The sequence below is a fragment of the Salvelinus sp. IW2-2015 genome, linkage group LG18, assembly GCF_002910315.2.
Source record: "Salvelinus sp. IW2-2015 linkage group LG18, ASM291031v2, whole genome shotgun sequence".
Classification (NCBI taxonomy): Eukaryota; Metazoa; Chordata; class Actinopteri; order Salmoniformes; family Salmonidae; genus Salvelinus; species Salvelinus sp. IW2-2015.
Window position 1 is genome coordinate 52,693,319 of NC_036858.1, and position 25,406 is coordinate 52,718,724.

The 25,406-nt window shown below is 43.4% G+C and overlaps 1 protein-coding gene across 1 annotated transcript in view; it reads left to right on the forward strand.

The window, feature by feature from the left end:
- The first annotated feature begins 1,452 nt into the window (after nucleotides 1-1,452).
- LOC111978790 (collagen alpha-1(XXI) chain-like) overlaps nucleotides 1,453-25,406 on the forward strand; it is an 89,212-nt gene continuing 65,258 nt past the window's right edge. The window contains exons 1-5 of the mRNA XM_070448593.1: nucleotides 1,453-1,624; nucleotides 10,498-10,628; nucleotides 10,845-11,405; nucleotides 19,864-20,029; nucleotides 20,150-20,378. Of these exons, the coding sequence (XP_070304694.1) occupies nucleotides 10,529-10,628; nucleotides 10,845-11,405; nucleotides 19,864-20,029; nucleotides 20,150-20,378 (1,056 nt within the window). The 5' untranslated portion in view covers nucleotides 1,453-1,624; nucleotides 10,498-10,528. The remainder of the gene's footprint in view (nucleotides 1,625-10,497; nucleotides 10,629-10,844; nucleotides 11,406-19,863; nucleotides 20,030-20,149; nucleotides 20,379-25,406) is intronic.

Below are 25,406 nucleotides of genomic sequence, written 5' to 3' on the forward strand. Positions count from 1 at the left end.
GCACCTACGACCTTCACGTTGTCATTTCAGTCACTTACAGTATACAGCTCAGACTATGTTGGTACGTTGAGAACCTACTACAAATGTACTAGCTCACTACAACGTTTTGACCAATCAGATGGTGACCCTTACATGTGAAACACCAATAAATATTCTGTTGGATTATATTTTTCAGGCAATGTACTTTTCGTAGACCACTCTTATGAATTAACAACATTTTCCAGGGCACCACTCAATTTCCTGTCGACTTGACAACTAACTAAAGTTATGCTAGATACTTTATGTAAAATTCCGTCATCAACATTTCAACAAAACAGCCATGTTTCTGACATTATTTATCTCTCTATTAGCATGCTGTCTTCATGGGGTTATGTTAGACATTTATCTTTCATAGATGCCACCCTATCACGGCACAATCATGTCAAACCAGTAAGCAGTGTGCAGTATTTTATTACATCAGCTTTTAACTATTTAGCTCATATGTAACAGCGTGTATCAATAGCGCAAACACCTTTTTTCCTCGAAGAGATGCCGATCATATTTGAATTCATATATCCTCCTACGGTATCTGGACAGCATTTCATGTGCAGTTTATCTTAGTTATTACACTGAGTCTTTGGTTCCCTTAGTAGGTCAGGTTGGGAAGTGATCTTGATGTGTACAATATGTGTATTTTTAGTCTCATTAGATTTACATTCTGCAGGCCTAACATTGTGTCTTCTGGGCGGCACTGAGAGTATTACAGCCTGTACATGTATTCTGAAACTGCCACTGTTAATCATTGCAATACTTAGGTGCAGAAAGCCAAAACGGAGTCTCATTAGTTAATCAGGCCAGGATGCTGCAGAGTTATGAAACTCAAACAGATATGATAAAACGAACGTCTACAACAACATTCTCAACTGATATCAGATTTGGCTGGACATYTTTGATGAATTTCAGCTGTAAGGGTACTAGGAACGGTACCTTTTCACAGTCATTTTTTGCATATTTTTCTTTGCTCACTTGTAGAAGATGATCTCCTGCTGTCCACCTTGGTAARTTCCTTCCATGACCACATAATGGGGAGATGACAATGGAGATATGGAGGCCCATAAGAAATTAGGCTACAAAKCAATGGAAAGGAACGCATGCAGCCTTATGTATAACACACCCTGGCTCCCGGAACCCTCCAGACTCCATGTTTCTACCCTCACCCACTGTACACAATCCAAACCCTCAGCGGCTTGGAAGCATGCTGTCCTTGTTACTACTATTTTCCCCTGGAACTGACAGAACGGGGCTGTCTCTCAATATTTCTTATCTGCCTCTCTTTAAGCCTGGATAATCGAGAGTGGCTGTTGGCCAGTTAAAAAGTCGGAAAGGACAGAGAGAGGGGGGAGGAACAAAAGAGAGAGCGGGAGAGAGAGAGGGGAGAGAGGAAAAGAGAGAGCTATAGAGAGAGATGGAAAGTGGATGGAGAGGGGAGGCTTTCACTCATAGGAGGAACATTTGGTGCAGTGCTGAAACTTCCTCCCCAAACCCAGCTTCTTCTTCTGCCTAGAGCTCGCCACGGCTATGGCCACAGAACACCTATGAGAAGGTGACCGCACACACTGACAAGAGGACTCTCCACTAACCTCTGGTAACTTATTTTTTTTGGGGGGGGGGTTCTTTTGCCATTTTGTGAAAACTACATTTTGTACACTTGTTGAATTTGTGTCTGAAAGGGACTTTGATGACAATACGTGTATCTACAGTATGCTAAAGAATGTTTCACGTTGAAATTATTAAATTAATAGTTTCTTGTTTGAAAATGGTTTATTATGAAATTGCTTAATGCATTGTAAGGCAAGTAACACCTGTTGGAGTACCTTATTGCATTCTTTTTGGATTTAGGATTAGTATGGACTTTTAGTCCAATTTCAATCGTTGACATGCATTTTGTTTCGGTGTGTTTTAGTGTGTTGTAGCTTTCACTGAAGCTTTGTGCTTATCAATGTCTCAATAGATGTGATAATCTACTAGTGTGTAGATTCCTATGATCTGAGCTGCTGCAGTGGCAGACAGCAGGTAGCAAACTGAAGACATTAAGAGGAGTTATCAGTCCCTTGTTTGTCCCACTGTCATATGCAAAGAATGAATGGAATTATTMAACTGAACTTTGCTGGGAGCTCAACTGAACTCTGCTGGGCCCTCGTCTGAGTCTCCTTGTAAACCGAAAAAAAAGTTTGGGGAAAATAATCCATAGAGGTACCAAGACCAGGGGCTTGCATTTATTATTTTCATGAGTTTCTGCAGTTGTGACATATGTGTACGAAACAAAAGCCAGGCAATCCCATAAGTAAACCCCTGGCCTGTAGATCATTCTAAAATAGGAACATGTTGATGGTGAAATACCCCTCCCAGGCTCCAAGTGGTTCAGTCCACTGTGATGATAAGGGTTCATGGTGGTCATTACTTTATTTGATTTTAAGGGAGAGCTGATATAATGTTTTGGYTTTTCCATCATTGCCTGAGGAACTTGGCAGTAATACATTTCCACCTTATTTTGGCGAAGTAGTACATACTGAACAGCAGTTGTTGATTTTGGGATGGAATAACTTTTTATTGCATTATTTTAAGCAATTAAGTTTAAAATGCAAATGTTGAAATATTAAAGACAGTCATTTAAGACGGGATGTGTTCAGTGCCTTCGGAAAGTATTCAGACCCCTGAAACATGAAATATCACATTTACATGAGTATTCAGACCCTTTACTCAGTACATGTTTCAAGCAGACCACCATAGTCCCTGTGCCCAAGAACACAAAGGCAACCTGCCTAAATGACTACAGACCCATAGCACTCACGTCCGTAGCCATGAAGTGCTTTGAAAGGCTGGTAATGGCTCACATCAACACCATTATCCCAGAAACCCTAGACCCACTCCAAATTGCATTACGCCCAAACAGATCCACAGATGATGCAATCTCTATTGCACTCCACACTGCCCTTTCCCACCTGGACAAAAGGAACACCTATGTGAGAATGCTATTCATTKMCTACAGCTCAGTGTTCAACACCATAGTACCCTCAAAGCTCATCACTAAGCTAAGGATCCTGGGACTAAACACATCCCTCTGCAACTGGATYGTGGACCACAATTGGGCTGACCAACCAGTGCTCCCGCACATTTGCTAACTTGGCTATCTGAATTGTGTCCCGCCACCCACCACCTGCCAACCCCTCTTTTACGCTACTGCTACTCTCTGTTCATCATATACAGTATGCATAGTCACTTTAACCATATCTACATGTACATACTACCTCAATCAGCCCGACTAACAGGTGTCTGTATGTAGCCTCGCTACTTGTATAGCCTCGCTACTGTACATAGCCTCGCTACTGTTATTTTTCACTGTCTCTTTACTGTTGTTTTTATTTCTTTACTTACCTATTGTTCACCTAATACCTTTTTTKCACTATTGGTTAGAGCCTGTAAGTAAGCATTTCACTGTAAGGTCTACACCTGTTGTATTCGGCGCACGTGACAAATAATCTTTGATTTGATTTGAAGCACCTTTGGCAACGATTACAGCCTTGAATCTTCTTGGGTATGACGCTACAAGCTTGACACACCTGTATTTGGGGAGTTTCTCCCATTCTTCACTGCAGATCCTCTCAGGCTCTGTCATGTTGGATTGGGAGAGTTGCTGTACAAATATTTTCAGGTCTCTCCAGAGATTTTCGATCGGGTTCAAGTCCGGGCTCTGGCTGGGCCACTCAAGGACATTCAGAGACTTATCCCGAAGCCACTCCTGCGTTGTCTTGGCTGTGTGCTTAGGGTCATTGTCCTGTTGGAAGGTGAACCTTCACCCCAGTCTGAGGTCCTGAGAACTCTGGAGCAGATTTTCATCAAGGATCTCTCTCTCTCTCTGAACTCTCTGTTCTAGGATCTTTGCCTCAATCCTGACTAGTCTCCCAGTCTCTGCCGCTGAAAGGCATCCCTAAATCATGATGCTGCCACCACCATGCTTTACCGTAGGGATGGTGCCAGGTTTCCTCCAGACATGACGYTTGGCATTCAGGCCAAAGAGTTCAATCTTGGTTTCATCAGACCAGAGAATCTGGCTGAAATAAGGCTGAAACCTAACAAAATGTGAAAAAAGTCAAARGGTCTGAATACTTCCCGAAGCCACTGTATACCTGCAGTCTTAAATGACTGTCTTTAATATGTCAACTTTTGCATTTTTTTACAGTTCCTTATATACAGTGGGGAGAACAAGTATTTGATACACTGCCGATTTTGCAGGTTTTCCTACTTACAAAGCATGTAGAGGTCTGTAATTTATCATAGGTACACTTCACCTGTGAGAGACGGAATCTAAAACAAAAATCCAGAAAATCACATTGTATGATTTTTAGTAATTCATTTGCATTTTATTGCATGACATAAGTATTTGATAACTACCAACCAGTAAGAATTCCGGCTCTCACAGACCTGTTAGTTTTTCTTTAAGAAGCCCCCCTGTTCTCCACTCATTACCTGTATTAACTGCACCTGTTTGAAACTCGTTACCTGTATAAAGACACCTGTCCTGTCACGTTCCTGACCTGTTTTTCTGTTGTTTTGTATGTGTGTGATGGTCAGGGCGTGAGTTTTGGGTGGGCAGTCTATGTTTGCTGTTTTCTATGTTGGTTTTTGGTTGCCTGGTATGGCTCTTAATTAGAGGCAGGTGTTTTGCGTTTTCCTCTTAATTGAGAGTCATATTAAGGTAGGTTGTTCTCACTGTTTGTTTGTGGGTGATTGTCGCTGTGTCTGTGTATTTTGCACCACACGGTACTGTCTCGTCTCGTTCGTTCGGTCGTTCCTGTTTATGTGTTCCTCGTTTCATGTAAGTTCATAGTTTAGTCTGTCTAGTTCGTTTTGTTATTTTGTTAATCATTCAAGTGTATTTCGTTTCGTGTTTTTCCGTCTTGTCAAATAAACATTATGTATTCATCACCCGCTGCGCCTTGGTCTACTCACTCACCGAGGGACGGCCGTTACAGATCACCCCACCAACCCAGATCAAGCAGCGGGTTAACGCACAGCCACGACAGCAGCAGTGGGAAAGGAGGATTGGACATGGGAAGAGATCCTGGACGGTAAAGGACCCTGGGCAGAGCCAGTGGAGTGTCGCCGCCCCAAGCGGAGCTGGAGGCAGCGAAAAGAGGAAGGCGACGTTATGAGGAGGCAGCACGGAAGCAAGGCTGGGAGGGCCCGTGAGTAACACCAAAAATTTCTTGGGGGGGGCCTAAAGGGGAGGTGTGGCGAAGCCGGGTTGGATACCTGAGCCAACTCCCCGGGCTTGCCGTGGAGTAAGAGGGCGTCGTACTGGTCAGACACCGTGTTATGCGGTAAAGCGCACGGTGTCCCAGTACGCGTGCTTAGCCCAGTGCGCGGCTATTCCACCTTGCGCACTGGGAGGGCTGGTTGGGCATGCGAGCCGAGTGCCATGAAGCCCGGCCAACGTATCTGGTCCCAGTCGTCTCCTCGGGCCGGCGTACATGGCACCAGCCTTAACAGGTGGTGTCCCCGTTCGCCTGCATAGCCCAGTGCGGGCTATTCCACCTCGCCGCACTGGGAGGGCTAGCGGGGACCATTCAACCTGGTAAGGTTGGGGAGGCTCGGTGCTCAAGAGCACGTGTCCTCTTTCACGGTCCGGTATACTCGGCGCCACCTTCCCGCCCCATGCCTAGTACCGACCAGTGCCGACACCACGCACCAGGCTTCCAGTGCCATCTCCAGAGCCCTGTCTCCTCCACGCACTCTCCTATGTGCGTGTCTCCAGCCCAGTGCCTCCATTTCCGGTACCCCGCGCACAGGCTGTCTCTCCGTCTCCTCCCTACAGAACTGCCGTCTGCAGCGGCCTGAACTGCCGTCTGCCAGCGGCGCCGTGAACTGCTGCCCCGTCTGCCCAGCGCGACCCTGACCTGCCTGTGTTGCCCAGCGGCGCCTGAACTGCCGTGCTCGCCCACGGCGCCTGACCACTGCCCGTCTGCCATGAGCCTGCAAAGCTGCCCGTCTGCCATGAGCCTGCAAAGCGCGCCGTCTGCCAAGAGCCTACAGAGCCTTCGCGCCGACCGGACAGCCAAGCCTTCGCAGACGGATCAGCCAGAGCTTCGCCGAGACCGGTTCAGCCCAGAGCTTCTCGCCAGGACGGCGGATCCAGCCAGAGCCTTCCGCCAGACCGGATCAGCCAGAGCCTTCCGCCAGACCGGATCAGCCAGAGCCGTCCAGGCCAGGACCAGCCAGAGGCCGTCAGCCAGGACAGCCGAGAAGCGTCCAGGCCAGGACCTAGCCAGCACGTCCTCGGCCAGGATCCTGCCGGGAGTGTCCTCGGCCAGGACCTGCCGGAGTCCCTCGGCAGGACCTGCGCGGAGTCCCTCGGCCGAGGACTGCCGGAGTCCCTCGGCCAGGACTGCGGAGTCCGTTCGGCCCAGGCCCTTGCCGGAGTCTGCGCCGGACCTCCGGATCCGCTGCCCGGATGCCGATCCCTCAGCCGGGACTTGCTGCCCCTTATCCCGGAGCTGGCTGCCTTATCCGATGCTGCCCTTCATCAGGTGGGTTTAGTTGGAGTGTCCATGTGGGAGGGGGATACAGAATGCGGGGAGTGACTTATGGTGGTGTGGGGAACCAGCGTCCGGATGCATAGCCACCCCGTGGTCAGATGCCACCCAGACCCTCCCCTGGACTTTGGGTGTGGTGCGCCCGGCGTTCGCACCTTGAGGGGGGGGTTCTGTCAACGTTACCTGGACCTGTTTTTGTTGTTTGTATTGTTGTGATGGTCAGCGGCGTGGAGTTTTGGCGGTGGCAGTCTATGTTTGCTGTTTCTATGTGGTTTTGGGTTGCATGGTAGAGCTCTTAATTAGAGGCAGGTGTTTTTGCGTTTTCCTCTAATTGAGATGTCATATACAGGGTAGGTTGTTCTCATGTTTGTTTGTGGTGATTGTCGTGTGTCTGTGTATTCTTGCACACATCGGTACTGTCTCGTCTGCGTCGTGTTGGTCGTTTCCTGTTTTATGTGTTCCTGTTTCATGTAAGTCATAGTTTAGGTCTGTCTAGTTCGTTTTGTTATTTTGTTAATCAATTCAAGTGTATTTTCGTTTCGTGTTTTTTCCGTCTTGTCAAATAACATTATGTATTCATCACCCGCTCGCTTGGCTACACTCAACCGAGGACGGCCGTTACATGTCCACACACTCAATCAAACAGACTCCAACCTCTCCACAATGGCCAAGACCAGAGGGCTGTGTAAGGACATCAGGGATAAAACCATCAGGGATAGACCTGCACAAGGCTGGGATGGGCTACAGGACAATAGGCATGCAGCTTGGTGAGAAGGCAACAACTGTTGGCGCAATTATTAGAAATGGAAGAAGTTCAAGATGACGGTCAATCACCCTCGGTCTGGGGCTACATGCAAGATCTCACCTCGTGGGGCATCAATGATCAATAAGGAAGGTGAGGGATCAGCCCAGAACTACACGGCAGGACCTGGTCAATGACTTGAAGAGAGCTGGGACCACAGTCTCAAAGAAAACCATTAGTAACACACTATGCCCGTCATGGATAAAATCCTGCAGCGCACGCAAGGTCCCCTGCTCAAGCCAGCGCATGTCCAGGCCCGTCTGAAGTTTGCCAATGACCATCTGGATGATCCAGAGGAGGAATGGGAGAAGGTCATGTGGTCTGATGAGACAAAAATAGGCTTTTTGGTCTAACTCCACTCGCCGTGTTTGGAGGAAGAAGAAGGATGAGTACAACCCCAAGAACACCATCCCAACCGTGAAGCATGGAGGTGGAAACATCATTCTTTGGGATGCTTTTCTGCAAAGGGGACAGGACGACTGCACCGTATTGAGGGGGAGGATGGATGGGGGCCATGTATCGCAAGATCTTGGCCAACAACCTCCTTCCTCAGTAAGAGCATTGAAGATGGGTCGTGGCTGGGTCTTCTCATGACAACGACCCGAAACACACAGCCAGGGCAACCTAAGGAGTGGCTCCGTAAGAAGCATCTCAAGGTCCTGGAGTGGCCTAAGCCAGTCTCCAGACCTGAACCCAATAGAAACATCTTTGGAGGAGCTGAAAGTCCATATTGCCCAGCGACAGCCCCGAACCCTGAAAGATCTGGAGAAGGTCTGTATAGAGAGTGGGCAAAATCCCTGCGCAGTGTGTGCCATACCTTGTCAAGAACTACAGGAAACGTATGATCTCTGTAATTGCAAACAAAGTTTCTTACCAAATATTAGTTCTGCTTTTCTGATGTATCAAATACTTATGTCATGCAAAAATGCAAATTAATAACTTAAAAAATCATAAAAATGATTTTCTGATTTTGTTTTAGATTCCGTCTCTCACAGTTGAAGTGTACCTATGATAAAAATTACAGACTTCTACATGCTTTGTAAGTAGRAAAACCTGCAAAATCGGCAGTGTATCAAATACTTCTTCTCCCCACTGTATATATATACAGTGCCTTCAGAAAGTATTCAGACCACTTGACTTATATGGGGGATTGGAAACGATGCTGACAATTATATTGATGGAAGCTACAATCTATCTGCAATATTAAAGCTGATTAACTCCCCCATTTTAAGTAAAAAAAGGCTGCAGGTGCTGCAGTTGTGAAAACGATACATCAACTTTTATCCTTAACAACAGCTCTATGATGTAGAAGAAAATAGCAACCAAAGACGGGTGGGTAAGAACCAGATCGAGGAACCAGAAAATCTGTAATTGTGTTTTTAGTCTGGTTAACTCTTTTGGTAGCACCTTTTCTGGAAAAGTAGGAGGAATCAGCTGTTCAACATGAGCTTCCTGACTCCCTTKTCCAGCTGGATGCAACCCACCAGGCATTACATAAATATTGTACTCAGTATTGCTGCAAACTAGATGAATAACTCAGACTCTAAATCCCTCAAGGAATTGGAAGTCATGTTTTGGGTTCAAGTTTTAGGAAATATGTCTGGCAGAAGAATCTTTATGTTGGTAATGTTGTCTTTTTCTAGGGGAGGGTTATAATAACTGCACACCAGCGTCATTATTCCTGCCATTCTGTCATCTTGATCAAGGTGGAGAGCTATAAAGTGTCTTCACTGCCCCAATAACATCAGAGGTCAATGAGTCGGTCATAGAAGGGGAAAAAAGCCATATGGTGAACGGCACCGCAAYGACCTGAAAAATAAATGCATCAATGGGTCATTTTAGAGAATTTTCTGGCATGTATCCCAGGTGGTGCATACTCCATCAAGCTTTAATGTACAGTAGCAAATTCAGGAATGTGCAACGTTAACTTTGTCGTCCAATCAGGTCTCTTTATCTCTTGGACAATGGTTGCCATTCATTTGTCATGACTACATGTGTTTGGTCACTATCCAGAGCAGGAATTTCACTGTCTGACGCCGTAAATGAATTCCATGTGGTTTCGTCAGAAATGTAGAATTATCCAGATCGGAGGGAAGTCGATAGAGGGAAAAGCCATGCTGACTGGCTCATGTCACAGTGTTGCTTTCCAGCGACTTCCCCCGGTGCTCAGGACGGGTTGGGGGGAAAGGGCCGGAACAAAATGGCCGGCTCTACCGTGGCAGCTTGGCCCCTCACTGAGCTGTGCCTCAAATCCTGGGTCAGGGAGTGGAAAAACCCAGTCATGTTATGGCTGTGACAACAAACCGACAGCACAGTTACATATGGTGGACGAGGGTTAGATCTCGGTCATTGCAGAATTGACCTATCCAAGTCTAGTCATTGTCTCAGGAAAAYCCACTGCTTTAGGTTAATCGGTTGGATTGACTGAGCTGACCAAAGTCCATACCTACCTTCCTTCCACAAATCACAAATGCTTTCTATGGAGCATACTGTACAGTATCTGTTCCTCAATGGAGGCTGCTGAGGGGAGGATGGCTYATAATAATGKCTGGAATGGAGAGAATGGAATGGCATCAAACACATGGAAACCATGTGTTTGATACCGTTCCACCTATACCAATCCAGCCATTACCACGAGCCTGTCCTCCCCAATTAACGTGCACCAACTTCCTGTGCAGTTCCTCATTTATAGCTGCTTCTTTTTATGTCTGCAGTTTCTTACTTTCACTTGCTGGAAACTGCAATGAAATACACAGTTTCCTAAAGCAGCCAGAGAGAAGCAAAGAAGTATGACCAAAAGTATTCTGAGTACTCACACACACACACACACAGAGAGAGAGAGAGAGAGAGAGAGAGAGAGAGAGAGAGAGAGAGAGAGAGAGAGAGAGAGAGAGAGAGAGAGAGAGAGAGAGAGAGAGAGAGAGAGAGAGAGAGAGAGAGAGAGAGAGAGAGAGAGAGAGAGAGAGAGAGAGAGAGAGAGAGAGAGAGAGAGAGAGAGAGAGAGAGAGCGAGAGAGAGAGAGAGAGAGAGAAAAAACTGTCTGCAGTTCTTTGATTTGTTAACTGATTAGAATAATTGGAATGACAATTCAGCTATGCATGTGTTGTTTCCCTTTCCCTATAGGTGCACATTTGGAGTTTGGTACTTCAGTATCATGCGTTGCAAAACCAGATCCATGCATTGTGTCTTGCGGTGTCTGTGCTTCATGCTCCTTCACTTGTCTTGTGCAGCACAAGATGAGGACATGAGATTCAGTAAGAGTGCTTCTGTCTTCATCGTTATATGTGACACATTTCCATTGCATGGTGTCCATTATCGCTCACTTTTACTATAAATGCAGAATGGATGTTCAGGAAAGCTTTCTATGTACTGTATTGGTAAAGGCCATTCSTTTATAAGAAGTAAATACTCTTCATTCATCCTTTTTCAAGGCTGTGTAAAACCACTCATCTTTATCATCTCTCTTACAGGTTGTAAAACTGTTGCAAGCGATTTGGTCTTTATCCTAGACGGYTCGTGGAGTGTAGCTGATGTGAACTTTGAAATAGTCAAGCGATGGCTCGTCAACATCACCACAAGCTTTAACATCGGCCAGAAGTTCACCCAGGTCGGTGTGGTCCAATACAGTGATGATCCAATCATAAATATCCCGTTAGGGAAGCACCTTCGTAGCAAGGATCTCATCAGAGCCATGGAATCCATCGACTACATGGGGGGAAACACAAGGACTGGGACGGCCATACAGTTTGCTAGCGACAAACTATTTAACCTGTCTGAACGAGGCCCTAAGGGTGTTGCTAGAATTGCTGTGGTCCTAACAGACGGAAAGTCACAAGATGAGGTGAAAGCAGCAGCAGAGGAAGCCAGGAGAAGAGGAATAATAATCTTTGCCATTGGTGTGGGATCTGAGACGGAAGAGGAGGAGTTGAACGCTATTGGAAACAAGCCCTCCTCCACCTATGTGTTTTATGTCGATGACTATAAAGCTATTTCCAAGATGCGTGAGACCATAAGGCAGAAGTTGTGTGAAGGTAGGCATTTTCTAATGAAGAAATGGGGATTCTCATGAGCCCCATCCCTCAGCTTTACAACAAACCATGTGGTGGGGCTGATATTTCTGTTGTTCAAAATTAAGGTGTGGTTCTCTAAAGASCCTTCGGTTGATTTAACATGTTTGCACATTAGTAAACATTAAAGCTCTTATACAGGAAATGTCTTGAAATGTAATGTTTTCTCAAGATCTAATGATTGGGAATCTAATGTTTTCTGAAGTTGTTTACTGTGTTGGATGACTAGCCAAACTGTGTCAAGAGAGTCATGTCAACGTGATGTCACTGCTTCAGGGTGAAGTAAAGGTTAGGGAAGCTATTGCTAGGACACCAGGTTAAACTTTTATTGACCTATACCTAATCTTTGTAAAACTGAAAGGGGTACAGTATGTGCATGGCTTTTGGCACTTGGCGTCATGGTAGTCAACATAACAAGAATACGGACTGGATGTTTACAGCCTTGTTGAAAATACTTCTAGAACAAAAGAGTTTTATCAAGAACAACACCCAGAACAAAACATAGAGCAATAGTTTGGAAAATGGTACCTATTTGAAAGGTTGTATCCACATTCAAACAATAAGGAWGTATGATCCCTTGTAAATGAATAGCCTACTGGGACTAGAAGGTACTTTTCCATTAAGAACAATTGTGGKACTTGCTTTATCTCTTTGAAAGTATTTATGTGCTAGTGGAAGAACTGTTCTAAGTTTAGATTTAAATGCAGAGAAGTAGACTAAGATTTTGTCTAACTTGTTAGGAAAGTAGTTAACTGTCACGTTGTATAATGATCAGAGACAGGCGCAAGAATATGTAATAGGGCTTTATTACTCCCCCCAAAAATACATGTCATGAAAAAGGCACGGGGACGAATCCAAAAACAAACACGTATATAAAATACACAGGGATGTAACCCAAACAAAAGAGTGAGGTTTAAACCTCTAATAATTACACAGGACAAGACCCGTAAAAACACTACACGAGACCCAAAATAACAAGTGCACAATACWTATACTACGAAAGTTGAAACAACAAAGCACAGGTACTCATAAGACAAATGGACATGGGAACAATAACCGACAAAGACAATGGGGAACAGAGGGCACATATATAACATACTAATCAGGGGGAATGGGAACCAGGTGTGCGTAATTAGACAAGACAGTCCGGGGCTGGTGGTAATGAATCCAGTTCAGTGATGCCTAGAAAGCCGGTGACATAGACCTCAGGAGCTGGTGAATGGAATGAGCAGCAGTACCGGGTGATCCGTGACATCAACATTCAAGTTATTTCGAAAAATGTAGAGAAAATGTATTTAATGCAGTTACTAAAACAGCTACATTACATTGGTATAATATGTCTGTTCTGATTTTAGATTTGAATAGCAGAGAAGTAGACTAAGATTTCAGGTGCTCTAAGCTTTTGTCTAAGTTGTTGGGAAAGTGGTCAAAGTAGCTAATATGTGTCAAAAGTCACATTGTTACCTAATTGTCTAATGTTTAGAATATGCTCCACCAGTGCTGAATTTAATTKAATTKAATTTATTTGGGTAACAGACATATACAGTCGTGGCCAAAAGTTTTGAGAATGACAGAAATATACATTTTCACAAAGTCTGTAGCCTCAGTATCTTTAGATATTTTTGTCAGATGTTACTATGGAATACTGAAGTATAATTACAAGCATTTCATAAGTGTCAAATGCTTTTATTGACAATTACATGAAGTTGATGCAAAGAGTCAATATTTGCATTGTTGACCCTTCTTTTTCAAGACCTCTGCAATCCGCCCTGGCATGCTGTCAATTAACTTCTGGGCCACATCCTGACTGATGGCAGCCCATTCTTGCATAATCAATGTTTGGAGTTTGTCAGAATTTGTGGGTTTTTGTTTGTCCACCCGCCCTCTTGAGGATTGACCACAAGTTCTCAATGGGATTATGGTCTGGGGAGTTTCCTGGCCATGGACCCAAAATATCGATGTTTTGTTCCCCGAGCCACTTAGTTATCACTTTTGCCTTATGGCAAGGTGCTCCATCATGCTGGAAAAGGCATTGTTCGTCACCAAACTGTTCCTGGATGGTTGGGAGAAGTTGCTCTCGGAGGATGTGTTGGTACCATTCTTTATTCATGGCTGTGTTCTTAGGCAAAATTGTGAGTGAACCTACTCCCTTGGCTGAGAAGCAAGCCCACACATGAATGGTCTCAGGATGCTTTACTGTTGGCATGACACAGGACTGATGGTAGCGCTCACCTTGTCTTCTCCGGACAAGCTTTTTCCGGATGCCCCAAACAATCGGAAAGGGGATTCCTCAGAGAAAATGACTTTACCCCAGTCCTCAGCAGTCCAATCCCTGTACCTTTTGCAGAATATCAGTCTGTCCCTGGTGTTTTTCCTGGAGAGAAGTGGCTTCTTTGCTGCCCTTCTTGACACCAGGCCATCTTCCAAAAGTCTTCGCCTCACTGTGTGTGCAGATGCACTCACACCTGCCTGCTGCCATTCCTGAGCAAGCTCTGTACTGGTGGTGCCCCGATCCCGCAGCTGAATCAACTTTAGGAGACGGTCCTGGCGCTTGCTGAACTTTCTTGGGTGCCCTGAAGCCTTCTTCACAACAATTGAACCGCTCTCCTTGAAGTTCTTGATGATCCGATAAACGTTTTTTTTTTAGGCGCAATCTTACTGACAGCAATATCCTTGCCTGTGAAGCTCTTTTTGTGCAAAGCAATGATGATGGCATGTTTTTCCTTGCAGGTAATCATGGTTGACAGAGGAAAAACAATGATTCCAAGCACCACCCTCCTTTTGAAGCTTCCAGTCTGTTTTTCGAACTCATTCAGCATGACAGAGTGATCTCCAGCCTTGTCCTCATAAACACTCACACCTGTGTTAACGAGAGAATCACTGACAKGATGTCAGCTGGTCCTTTTGTGGCAGGGCTGAAATGCAGTGGAAAGGTTTTTTGGGGGATTCTGTTCATTTGCATGGCAAATAGGGACTTTGCAATTAATTGCAATTCCTCTGATCACTCTTCATAACATTCTGGAGTATATGCAAATTGCCATCATACAAACTGAGGCAGCAGACTTTGTGAAAATTAATATTTGTGTCATTTTCAAAAAATTTGGCCACGACTGTACAATAAAATGTACAATGTGGACCCAAAGGATAGCACTTAAAAGTGGTCATCGATGGTAAAAACAATAACACATACAGTACCAGTGAAAATTTTGGACACACCTACTCATTCAAGGTTTTTTTAAATTGATTTTTTACTATTTTCTACATTGTTGAATAATAGTGAAGACATCACAACTATGAAATAACACATTTGAAATGATGTAGTAACCAAAAAAGTGTTAAACAAATCAAAATGAATTTTAGATTTTACATTCTTCAAAGTAGCCACCCTTTGCCTTGATGAAAGCCTTGCACACTCTTGGCCTTCTCTCAACCAGCTTCACCTGGAATGCTTTTCCAACAGTCTTGAAGGAGTTCCCACATATGCTGAGCATTTGTTGGCTGCTTTTCCTTCACTCTGCGGTCCAACTCATCCCAAACCATCTCAATTGGGTTTAGGTCGGGTGATTGTGGAGGCCAGGTCATCTGATGCAGCACTCATTCACTCTCCTTCTTGGTCAAATAGTCCTTACACAGCCTAGAGGTGTGTTGGGTCATTGTGCTGTTGAAAAACAAGTGATATTCCCACTAAGCACAAACCAGATTCGATGGCGTATCTCTGCAGAATGCTGTGGTAGCCATGTTGGTAAAGTGTACCTTGAATTCTAAATAAATCAGAGACAGTGTAATCAAATCAAATCAAAGTTTATTTGTCACATACGCTGAATACAACAGGTGTAGACCTTACAGTGAAAATCTTACTTACAGGCTCTAACCAATAGTGCAAAAAAGGTATTAGGTGAACAATAGGTAAGTAAAGAAATAAAAACAACAGTAAAAAGACAGACTGTATACAGTAGTGAGGCTATAAAAGTAGCGAGGCTACATACAGACACCGGTTAGTCAGGGTGATTGAGGTAGTATGTACATGTAGATATGGTTAAAGTGACTATGCATATATGATTGGAACAGAGGTAAGCAGCAGCGTAAAAATTAGGTGTTGGGGGGGGGGGGGCACACAGTGCAAATAGTCCCGGGTACCATTGATTACCTTGTTCAGAAAGTCTTATGTCTTTGGGGGTAAAAACTGTTGAGAATGCCTTTTGTCACCCTAGACTTGCACCCCGGTACCGCTTGCCATGGGGTAGTAAAAGAAACAGCTATGATGGGGTCTTTGGAAACAATTTTTAGGGCCTTCTCTGACACCGCCTGGTGTAGAGTCCGATGGCAGGTCAGCTAGCCCCAGTGATGTACTTGTCCGTATGCACGACCCTCTGTAGTGCCTTGCGGTCAGAGGCCGAGCAATGCTGTACCAGGCAGTAATGCACCAGTCAGGATCTCTCGATGTTGCATGCTGTAGAACCTTTTGAGGATCTGAGACCCATGCCAAATCTTTTTAGTTTCCTGAGGGGGAATAGGCTTTGTCGTGCCTCTTCACGCCTGTCTGGTGTGTTTGAACCATTCTAGTTTGTTGTTGATGTGGATGCCAAGGAACTTGAAGCTCTCAACCTGCTCCACCACAGCCCCGTCGATGAGAATGGGGGCGTGCTCGGTCCTCCTTTTCCTGTAGTCCACAATACTCCTTAGTCTTGTTACGTTGAGAGATAGGTTATTATTCTGGCACCACCCGGCCAGGTCTCTGACTTCCTCCCTATAGGCTGTCTCGTCGTTGTCGGTGATCAGGCCTACCACTGTTGTGTCGTCTGCAAACTTAATGATGGTGTTGGAGTCATGCCGGGCCATGCAGTCGTGGGTGAACAGGGGGTACAGGAGGGGACTGAGCACGCACCCCTGGGGAGCTCCAGTGTTGAGGATCAGCGTGGCAGATGCGTTGCTACCTACCCTCACCACCTGGGGGCGGCCCGTCAGGAAGTCCAGTATCCAGTTGCAGAGGGAGGTGTTTAGTCCCAGGATCCTTAGCTTAGTGATGCGCTTTGAGGGTACTATGGTGTTGAACGCTGAGCTCAGCAAGGCACCCCCACACGATCACACCTCCTCCTCCATGCTTCATGGTGGGAACCACATGTGCAGAGATCATCCGTTCAACTACTCTGCGTCTTACAAAGACACAGCGTTTGGAACCAAAAATCGCTAATTTAGACTCATCAGACCAAAGGACTGATTTCCTCTGGTATAATGTCCATTGCTCATGTTTCTTGGCCCAAGCTAGTCCCTTCTTCTTATTGGTGTCCTTTAGTAGTGGTTTCTTTGCAGCAATTCAATCACGAAGGCCTGATTCACGCCATCTCCTCTGAACAGTTGATGTTGAGATGTGTCTGTTACTTGAACTGTGAAGCATTTATTTGGGCTGCAATTTCTGAGGCTGGTAACTCTAATGAACTTATCCTCTGCAGCAGAGGTAACTTTGGGTCTTCCTTTCCTGTGGCGGTCCTCATGAGAGCCAGTTTCATCATAGCACTTGAAGAAACTTTCAAAGTTCTTGAAATGTTCCCGGATTGACTGACCTTCATGTCTTAAAGTAAGGATGGACTGTCATTTCTCTTTGCTTATTTGAGCTGTTCTTGCCATAATATGGACTTGGTCTTTTACCAAATAGGACTATCTTCTGTATACTACCCCTACCTTGTCATAACACAACTGATTGGCTCAAATGCATTAGGAAGGAAATAAATTCCACAAATTAACTTTTAAGAAGGCACACCAGTTAATTGAAATATATTCCAGGTGACTACCTCATGAAGCTGGTTGAGAGAATGCCAAGAGTGTGAAAAGCTGTCATCAAGGCAAAGTGGAGCTACTTTGAAGAATCTTAAATAAAAATATACCGTTGTTTTATTTGTTTAACACTTTTTTTAGTTACTACTTTATTCCATATGTGTTATTTCATAGTTTTGATATCTTCACTATTATTCTAAAAAACCTTGAATGAGTAGGTGTGTCCAAACTTTTGACTGAGACTATATAATTATTAAAAGGCAAGACAAAATTTGAAACAACCATAAATACATTAATTTATATTGACATCCTAGAAAGTGGCACTATTCATTGCGCTTTTCCCTAACCTATAATTTGAAATGTATGTAAGTTCTGTGGCAGTTAATTCAACAGTGGGAAGTTAGCTCCATGAAATTAGTTGTTGACCTGTAGGTTGCTCAAAGACCTCTCCATCACGGTTGACAATTCCACGGTTTCCCCCTCCCAGAGTGCAAATAACCTTGGCATGACCCTGTTGTATTCTGCAAACATCAAGGCAGTGACTCATCCAGGCACTTCTCATCTCCCATCTGCACTACTGCAACTTGCTGTTGGCTGGGCTCCCCGCTTGTGCCATCAAACCCTTGCAACTTATCCAGAATGCTGGAGCCCGCCTGGTGTTCTCCCATGTGACCCTGCTCCGCCGCACACTCCACTGTCTTCCAGTCGAAGCTCGCATCCACTACAAGACCATGGTACTTGCCTACGGAGCAGCAAGATGAACTGCCCCTCCCTACCTTCAGGCTACACTCAAACCCTACACCCCAACCCGAGCACTCCGTTCTGCCACCTCTGAACTCTTGGCCCTACCACCCCTATGGGAGGGCAGCTACCCCCTTTTTWATTTTTTTATATAAAATGCCTTTCGTGAACTAACATTCACACTTTACTTTTTTCCCCTCTTACTAGCTCTGACTTTGCTGATAGCTACTTTATWGAGGGAAAATGTACTTACTATGACTGTGATATGTGGTTGTCACACCTAGCTATCTTAAGATGAATGGACTACTTACTGTAAGTTGCTCTGGAAAAGAGCATCTGCTAAATGACTAAAATGTAAATGTAAAATGTTGATGTGGTTACTAAAACAGCAGTACCTATTGATTGGTGGAATATAAGTCTGTTCTGATTTGAATAGCAGAGAAGTAGACTAAGATTGCATACCATGTAAGTTTTTGTCCAACTTGTTGAAAGATGTGTCAAAATGTCAGTTGTTTGTATAGGTTGACAGAAAATATAGTTGATGTGGTTACTAAAACAGTTGTAACGTTTGATTGGAAGAAGATATTTCTGTTCTGATTTGAAATTTCAAAAGCAGAGACATTTACTAAGATTTTATACGTTCTATGTCTAACTTGTTGGGAAAGTGGTCAAAGTAGCGGATTTGTGTCAAAAGTTGTATTTATGGGTTGCACCTCTGTCACTCGTTTGCGTCGTTGCCACTGTCAATGATCTACATATGCTGCAGCATATTTATTTCCGACTGATGGGTAATGCTCAGTCTTTCTGAACGGGKGCTAATGACTGTTTCATCAAAATTACACTATAGTGGCCTGGAAATACGATGACTTTGCTAAAGTAGACAAATAATTAGTAGAAAACAACTTTGCAATCATTATGATGTCGTCAAGTTTACTTTAGAGAAATGGCAATGTTGCCATGAGCTAGCAAAGTTAGTCAGAAATAGCTATCAATGCTAATGTTAGCTAGCAAAAATTCTGGTGCTCTCCCCTCAATCTTAGTGAGGTAGCTAAAGTTTTACTGCATCTAAAGTCAATCTGGTGACATCACAATGATGACAAAAGCTTATCCTACTRATTACTTGCCTCCTTTTGAAATGTCATTGTGTTCCTAAGCCACGCTAATGCAATTTAGACTAAATCTTCATCAGCACTGACACTGCATTGAGTAGAATGCTCAGCTGGGCATCAGTCCTAAAACAGACATTCAAAACAATACTGTGCTGAAACGTGCAACCCGTGAATTGTTAAMTTGGAATAGAATTTTGGAGGTCATGGGAGTTTTTAAGAACGGAACCTTTAGAATGCTGACAAAATCTTATTTAAGTAGATGAGGACAAAAACGTTTTGTAGTTTAAAATTATAGATGTTATCAAAAAGTTGTATAATAGCGTAATATTCCAGACAGTCTATACATTTGAATGTTTGAATGGCGTTTTTAGCTTAAACAATGTCAGAGGAGTAGCGTTCTAAATAATAAATATAATAAAAAGGCAGGAATAATTTTTACCACATTTAAAGTGGGCACTTTTGCTTTCGCAAGTCCTATTAATAATTAAGATGTGTGTTTAGGGTGTGGGTGTAATGGTCAAATTCTGTCAGTTTTTTTCCAATGAGAGGAATGTTCTTTAGCCAGACTGCATATTTGCAAAATGTCCAGTGTTCCATGCCAATGTATTTTATTACAGATTTTTTTACACTTCGGCGTCCAGGCCAAATGAAATAAATTATTGCGTTCCATGGATTTACTCTAAATGAACATACAGCCCAACCTGAGCAAAGAATGGTGGCGCTTCTATGAAAAAAACACACTCTGCCATGTTGTATTTCTGTACATTTCATTCAAAACTCTCTCATTCGCTCCATTTCAGAGACTGTTTGTCCAAGCAGAATCCCAGTCGATAACGGTGATGTCAAGGGCTTCGATATTCTACATTATCTGGATTTGGCCAAAAAAGTWAAAAAAACTCAAGGGTCTTTTTATGGTGCCAAGGCCTTTCAGGTGACATCTCGTGTTGACCTGAGTGAAAGCACAAAGTAAGCTTAAAACATCATGCCATGTCTGTATTGCTAAGTCTACTATATCTCTCTGGTACACATCAGTCTGGTTGTTTTATAGTGATGTGATTAACTGATTGTTTTATTTTTGGCCCACAGGAACTTGTTTCCAGATGGCCTGCCTCCCTCCTATGTCTTTGTGTCCACACTGAGGTACAAGGGGTCTCTGATCAGGGAAGAGTGGGACCTTTGGAGGATACAGACCAATGACGGGAAACCACAAATGGCAGTCACACTAAATGGATTTGAACGCAATATCATGTTCACCACAACCAGTGTAGCACCAAGTGGTACTCAGAAAGTGGTCTTCCAACAAGAACCTGCTAAGGTACGTGAACATCATGAGTGATTGGCTTCYAAATCACCAAAACAGACACATGACATGATAGTACTTTACCAAGGCTCAATGAAAATGTCAAAAAGGAAAAGAGAAACAAAAATAGTCTGTCTAAGTCATTCATTCATTTCTCATCGGAACTGGTAATCAACATGAACATCTCTAAGGCAGATGTATAATCCATAAAGTCCATAAAACACAAAGAGGGCTCATAGAAAAGTTATCACTGTGATATGGTTTATTATTGCACACATTAATGATATTACTTTTAGTATACATTATACTAATGACATGACAGAAAACTACATTGGTGCTGTTATATTCCAAATAAACATTTTCAAGAAAACGACTAACGTTCATGACTATCTGAGGATTAGGAGGTGGGGGATTGAAGACATGAGAAGAATGGAAGGTAGAGAATTGAAATAATAATGTTTGAATATGGTCAGATGATCAAACTTCCTAGAGCAGTCACCATGTCAGACTATTTGAAATCATCCAAAGTTTTTCTAATGGCCATATGCTAGCCGAGGCCTACTTTAAAATGTATTCCTGACATGCCTAAACCAACACAATCTCACACTAAATTTGTGCAAATGTTTTTGTGCGTTTTTGTGTAGCTTAATTCATGTGAAAATACACACACTTTTGTGYGACTTAACTCATAGGAAAATACACACATTTTTGGGGKGCAAACTTCTGAACAATCTTTTGAAAGTTATTGAAGCAGTGCATTTTGGGCAATGATGTTCTACACTGCCTTTTTTTGTGTCCCACATTTATTTATATAAAACAAAAACGTGTTAACAACAATACATGGTTTCCAGATACTCCCATAAAGCCCAGTTATTGGCCTATCTAGCTAGCTTTGTTTGATCCGCTGATTGGGCTTTATTGACAAAGATCAGCGTTAACAGTAACGCCGGGTCACCACACCGTTCATCGCCGCGTGCCAATGAAGGCGTCGCTCTCTGACCAAATTATGGTGTCCTAATAGGATATACTACACCCCTAATGAATATTGAAGTCTTGTTACCTTCTAGGATCTCTGAGGAATAGATACGATCGTGATTTGACTTGTTGAAACAACGTTTAGGGTGAGATTTTCACAGTTCCTATCTTTGCAAATTGAATGAGTGGAATTACAAAATCGAAATCGTGGCATGCTATATGGACCTTTTTAGGACATGAAAAAGGATTTTATCTAACAAAACGACACTTCATGTTATCTCTGGGACCCTTTGGATGATAAATCAGAGCAAGATTTTAGAATGTAAGTACACATTTCACCTTCAGAGGTGAATTTATCAAACCTATCGCGGTGAAAAAACTGTTTGTTGTTAGGAGCTCGCCTCAAACAATAGCATGGCATTTTTTTCGCAGCAATAGCTACTGTAAATTAGACAGTGCAGTTATATTAACAAGAATTTAAGTTTTCAGCCGATATATGACACCGACATTTGTTGTTTCTCTAAAATCTGCGATCTTGACATAAYGCACTGCATGATTTGCAACGGGAYGCTGATCCTTATTAAACAGGTTAATGTAAAATAATGAATTATGTTGGCTTGCACTTATAGCATTTCCAAGGCTGTTTCATGATGATTATTACGGTCGTGTCACTCATGTTATATACTTAGGCTATTGTAACAAGGCATACGCCAGCATTGTAGGCCTACTGCCTGTGTCCAGAGGCCTACTAGGCTTTCATGCAATGGCCATTACACGGAACCCAAACCGGTTGCGCGCGTGYGCCATCATGCATACATTTATTTTGTYCCCCCACACCAAACGCGATCACGATACGCAGGTTAAAATATCAAAACAAACTCTGAACCAATTACATTAATTTGGGGACAGGTCGAAAAGCATTAAACATTTATGGCAATTTAGCTAGCTAGCTTGCACTTGCTAGCTAATTTGTCCTATTTAGCTAGCTTGCTGTTGCTAGCTAATTTGTYCTGGGWTATAAACATTGAGTTGTTATTTTACTTGAAATGCACAATGTCCTCTACTCCGACAATTAATCCACACATWAAACGGTCAACCGAATCGTTTCTAATCATCTCTCCTCCTTCTAGGCTTTTTCTTCTCTTGACTTTATATCACGATTGGCAACTTCCATAAATTAGGTGCATTACCGCCACTGACCTCGTTCGTCTTTCAGTCACCCACGTGGGTATAACCAATGAGGAGATKGCACGTGGGTACCTGCTTCTATAAACCAATGAGGAGATGGGAGAGGCAGGACTTGCAGCGCGATCTCCGTCACAAATAGAACTGACTTCTATTTTAGCCCTTGGCAACGCAGACGCTCGTTGGCATGCGTGAGCAGTGTGGGTGCAATAATTGAATGTTATAGATTTATAAATTTATTTTGCAACGCACGCAACGCGAGCGGTGTAGTCAGCCTGTTAGGGCTCACCTTGCCACGTATGAGCCCTGGTTAGAGTCCCTGTTGCAGCTTTCACTTTCTTCCGCTACATTGGTGGCAGTGTTGGGATCACTTCCAGCTCATGTCGAGTTATGTGATCTAGCGGTGGGAAGCATTCTGTTTTTCAACATTGTGTTGGGTATAATTACATTGATATATCTAGTGAACAATGGATAAGCAGCAATGGGCGTCATGGATAGAAATAGTCACTACAGGTGTGATCAAGCCTTACATCAAAGTTGTCTGAAGCTGAGTGGAAAGTGCTATGCCCTGACCAGTTATTCAGAAGAAAATCCTTTGTGACTGTCTCATTTACATAAGTTAACTTACCAGTGTGGACCCAAAACAAACACATTCTACACATTTACAAAGAACCTGTTTAAAGTGTTATTACAACCATGGTGTTCTTTGGTTACTGAAGCTTATATATCTAATAACCTKACAATGATCCATATCATATGGGTAGACACATAATGTAAGTGTGTTATGCAACCAAACACAACTATACTTTTTTAGGATGCAAACCAGTAATATGAATCACTGTTCATCCATCCTGTTCTGATCTAATGAGATGGATGTAGGATTTTCTACGGCCTAGAATCTTGGTTCTCATTGGCGAAGACTGAACTCAAGTTAGGGGTTATATGTCAGACTCTCCTATACCACTTTGCCCAACATGGTATACCCCAGAGGATGTAAATAAACAATTTTTAAGGTGATATAACTTGTATCATTATTTCAGGGCTGTGAAACCCATAGCCGAATGGCTTCAGACAGAGCATTTCTTACTGGAAATTGCTGCTGACATTGAACATAGCTTAGGGTTAGTGTATTTAATTCATTTCAGACTCTCCAATATCAACATTCCCAACATCATATACCAAAATAGATTGTAAATAAACCCTTTTTAAGTTGATATACCTTGTATCATTATTATAGGGCTGTKAAACCCTTCAGATTGAGCATTTATCACCATTCATTAACGCGTTCGAGCCAATCAGTTGTGTTTTGACATGGCAGGGGTGGTATACAGAAGATAGCCCTATTTGGTGAAAWACCAAGTCCATATTATAAAGAACAGCTCAAATAAGCAAAGAGAAAYGACAGTCYGTCATTACTTCAAGACATGGTCAGTCCATCCGGAAAAATGTAAGAACTTTGAAAGTTTCTTCAAGTGCAGTCACAAAAACCATCAAGCGCTATGATGAACCTGGCTCTCATGAGGACTGCCACAGGAAAGGAAGACCAAGAGTTACCTCTGCTGCAGAGAATAAGTTCATTACAGTTAACTGCACCTCAGATTGCAGCCCAAATAAATGCTTCACTGAGTTCAAGTAACAGACCCATCTCAACATCAACTCTTCAGAGGAGACTGCGGGAATCAGGCCTTCATAGTCKAACTTCTGCAAAGAAACCACTACTAAAGGACACCAATAAGAAGAAGAGACTTGCTTGGGTCAAAAAACATGAGCGATGGACATTAGACTGGTGGAAATCAGTCCCTTGCTCTGATGAGTACAAATTTGWMATTTTTAGTTCCAACCGCCGTGTCTTTGTGAGACGCAGAGTAGGTAAACRGATGATCTCCGCATGTGTGGTTCACACGTAAAGCATGGAGGRGGAGGTGTGATGGTGTGGGGGTGCTTTGCTGGTGACATTGTCAGTGATTTATTTAGAATTCAAGGCACACTTTACCAGCATGGCTACCACAGCATTCTGCAGCAATACGCCATCCCATCTGGTTTGCACTTAGTGGGAATATCATTTGTTTTTCAACAGGACAATGACCCAAAACACACCTCCAGGCTGTGTAAGGGCTATTTGACCAAGAAGAAGAGTGATGGAATGCTGCATCAGATGACCTGGCCTCAACAATCACCCGACCTCACCMCAATTGAGATGGTTATGGATGAGAAGGACCGCAGAGAGAAGGAAAAGCAGCCAACAAGTGCTCAGCATATGTGGGAACTCCTTCAAGACAGTTGGAAAAGCATTCCTCATGAAGCTGGTTGAGAGAATGCCAAGAGTGTGCAAAGCTGTCATCATGCAAAARGTGSCTACTTTGAAGAATGTCAAATATATAACACTTTTTTGGTTACTACATGATTCCATATGTGTTATTTCATAGTTTTGATGTTGTCACTATTATTCTACAATGTAGAAAATAGTAGAAATAAAGAAAAACCCTTGAATGAGTAGGTGTGTCCAAAACTTTGACTGGTACTGTATAGTATGTGGGTTGTGTGTGCATGTGTGTCTCATGTATCTGATTATGTTGTGTATAGAGTGTGTGGTGTGTAGTGTGTGGTGGTGTGATTGTGTGTGTAGTGTGTGTGTGTTGTGTGTGTGTGTGTGTGTGTGTTGTGTTGTGTGTTGTTGGTGTGTGTGGTGTGTGTGTGTTTGTGTGTTGTGTGTGTGTGTGTGTCTGTATTCGTATATGTGGTGTTATGAGTCGGTGTGAGTGTGTCTCTCTGAGGTTGAAGGTAATTAGGTCTGTGGTGGAACTCTGGCTTTCTTGCTCTGAATTACCCACTAGAAGATATCAGGGTGAGGTGTCTGGGGTAATTGTGTAATGGACTGGTGAT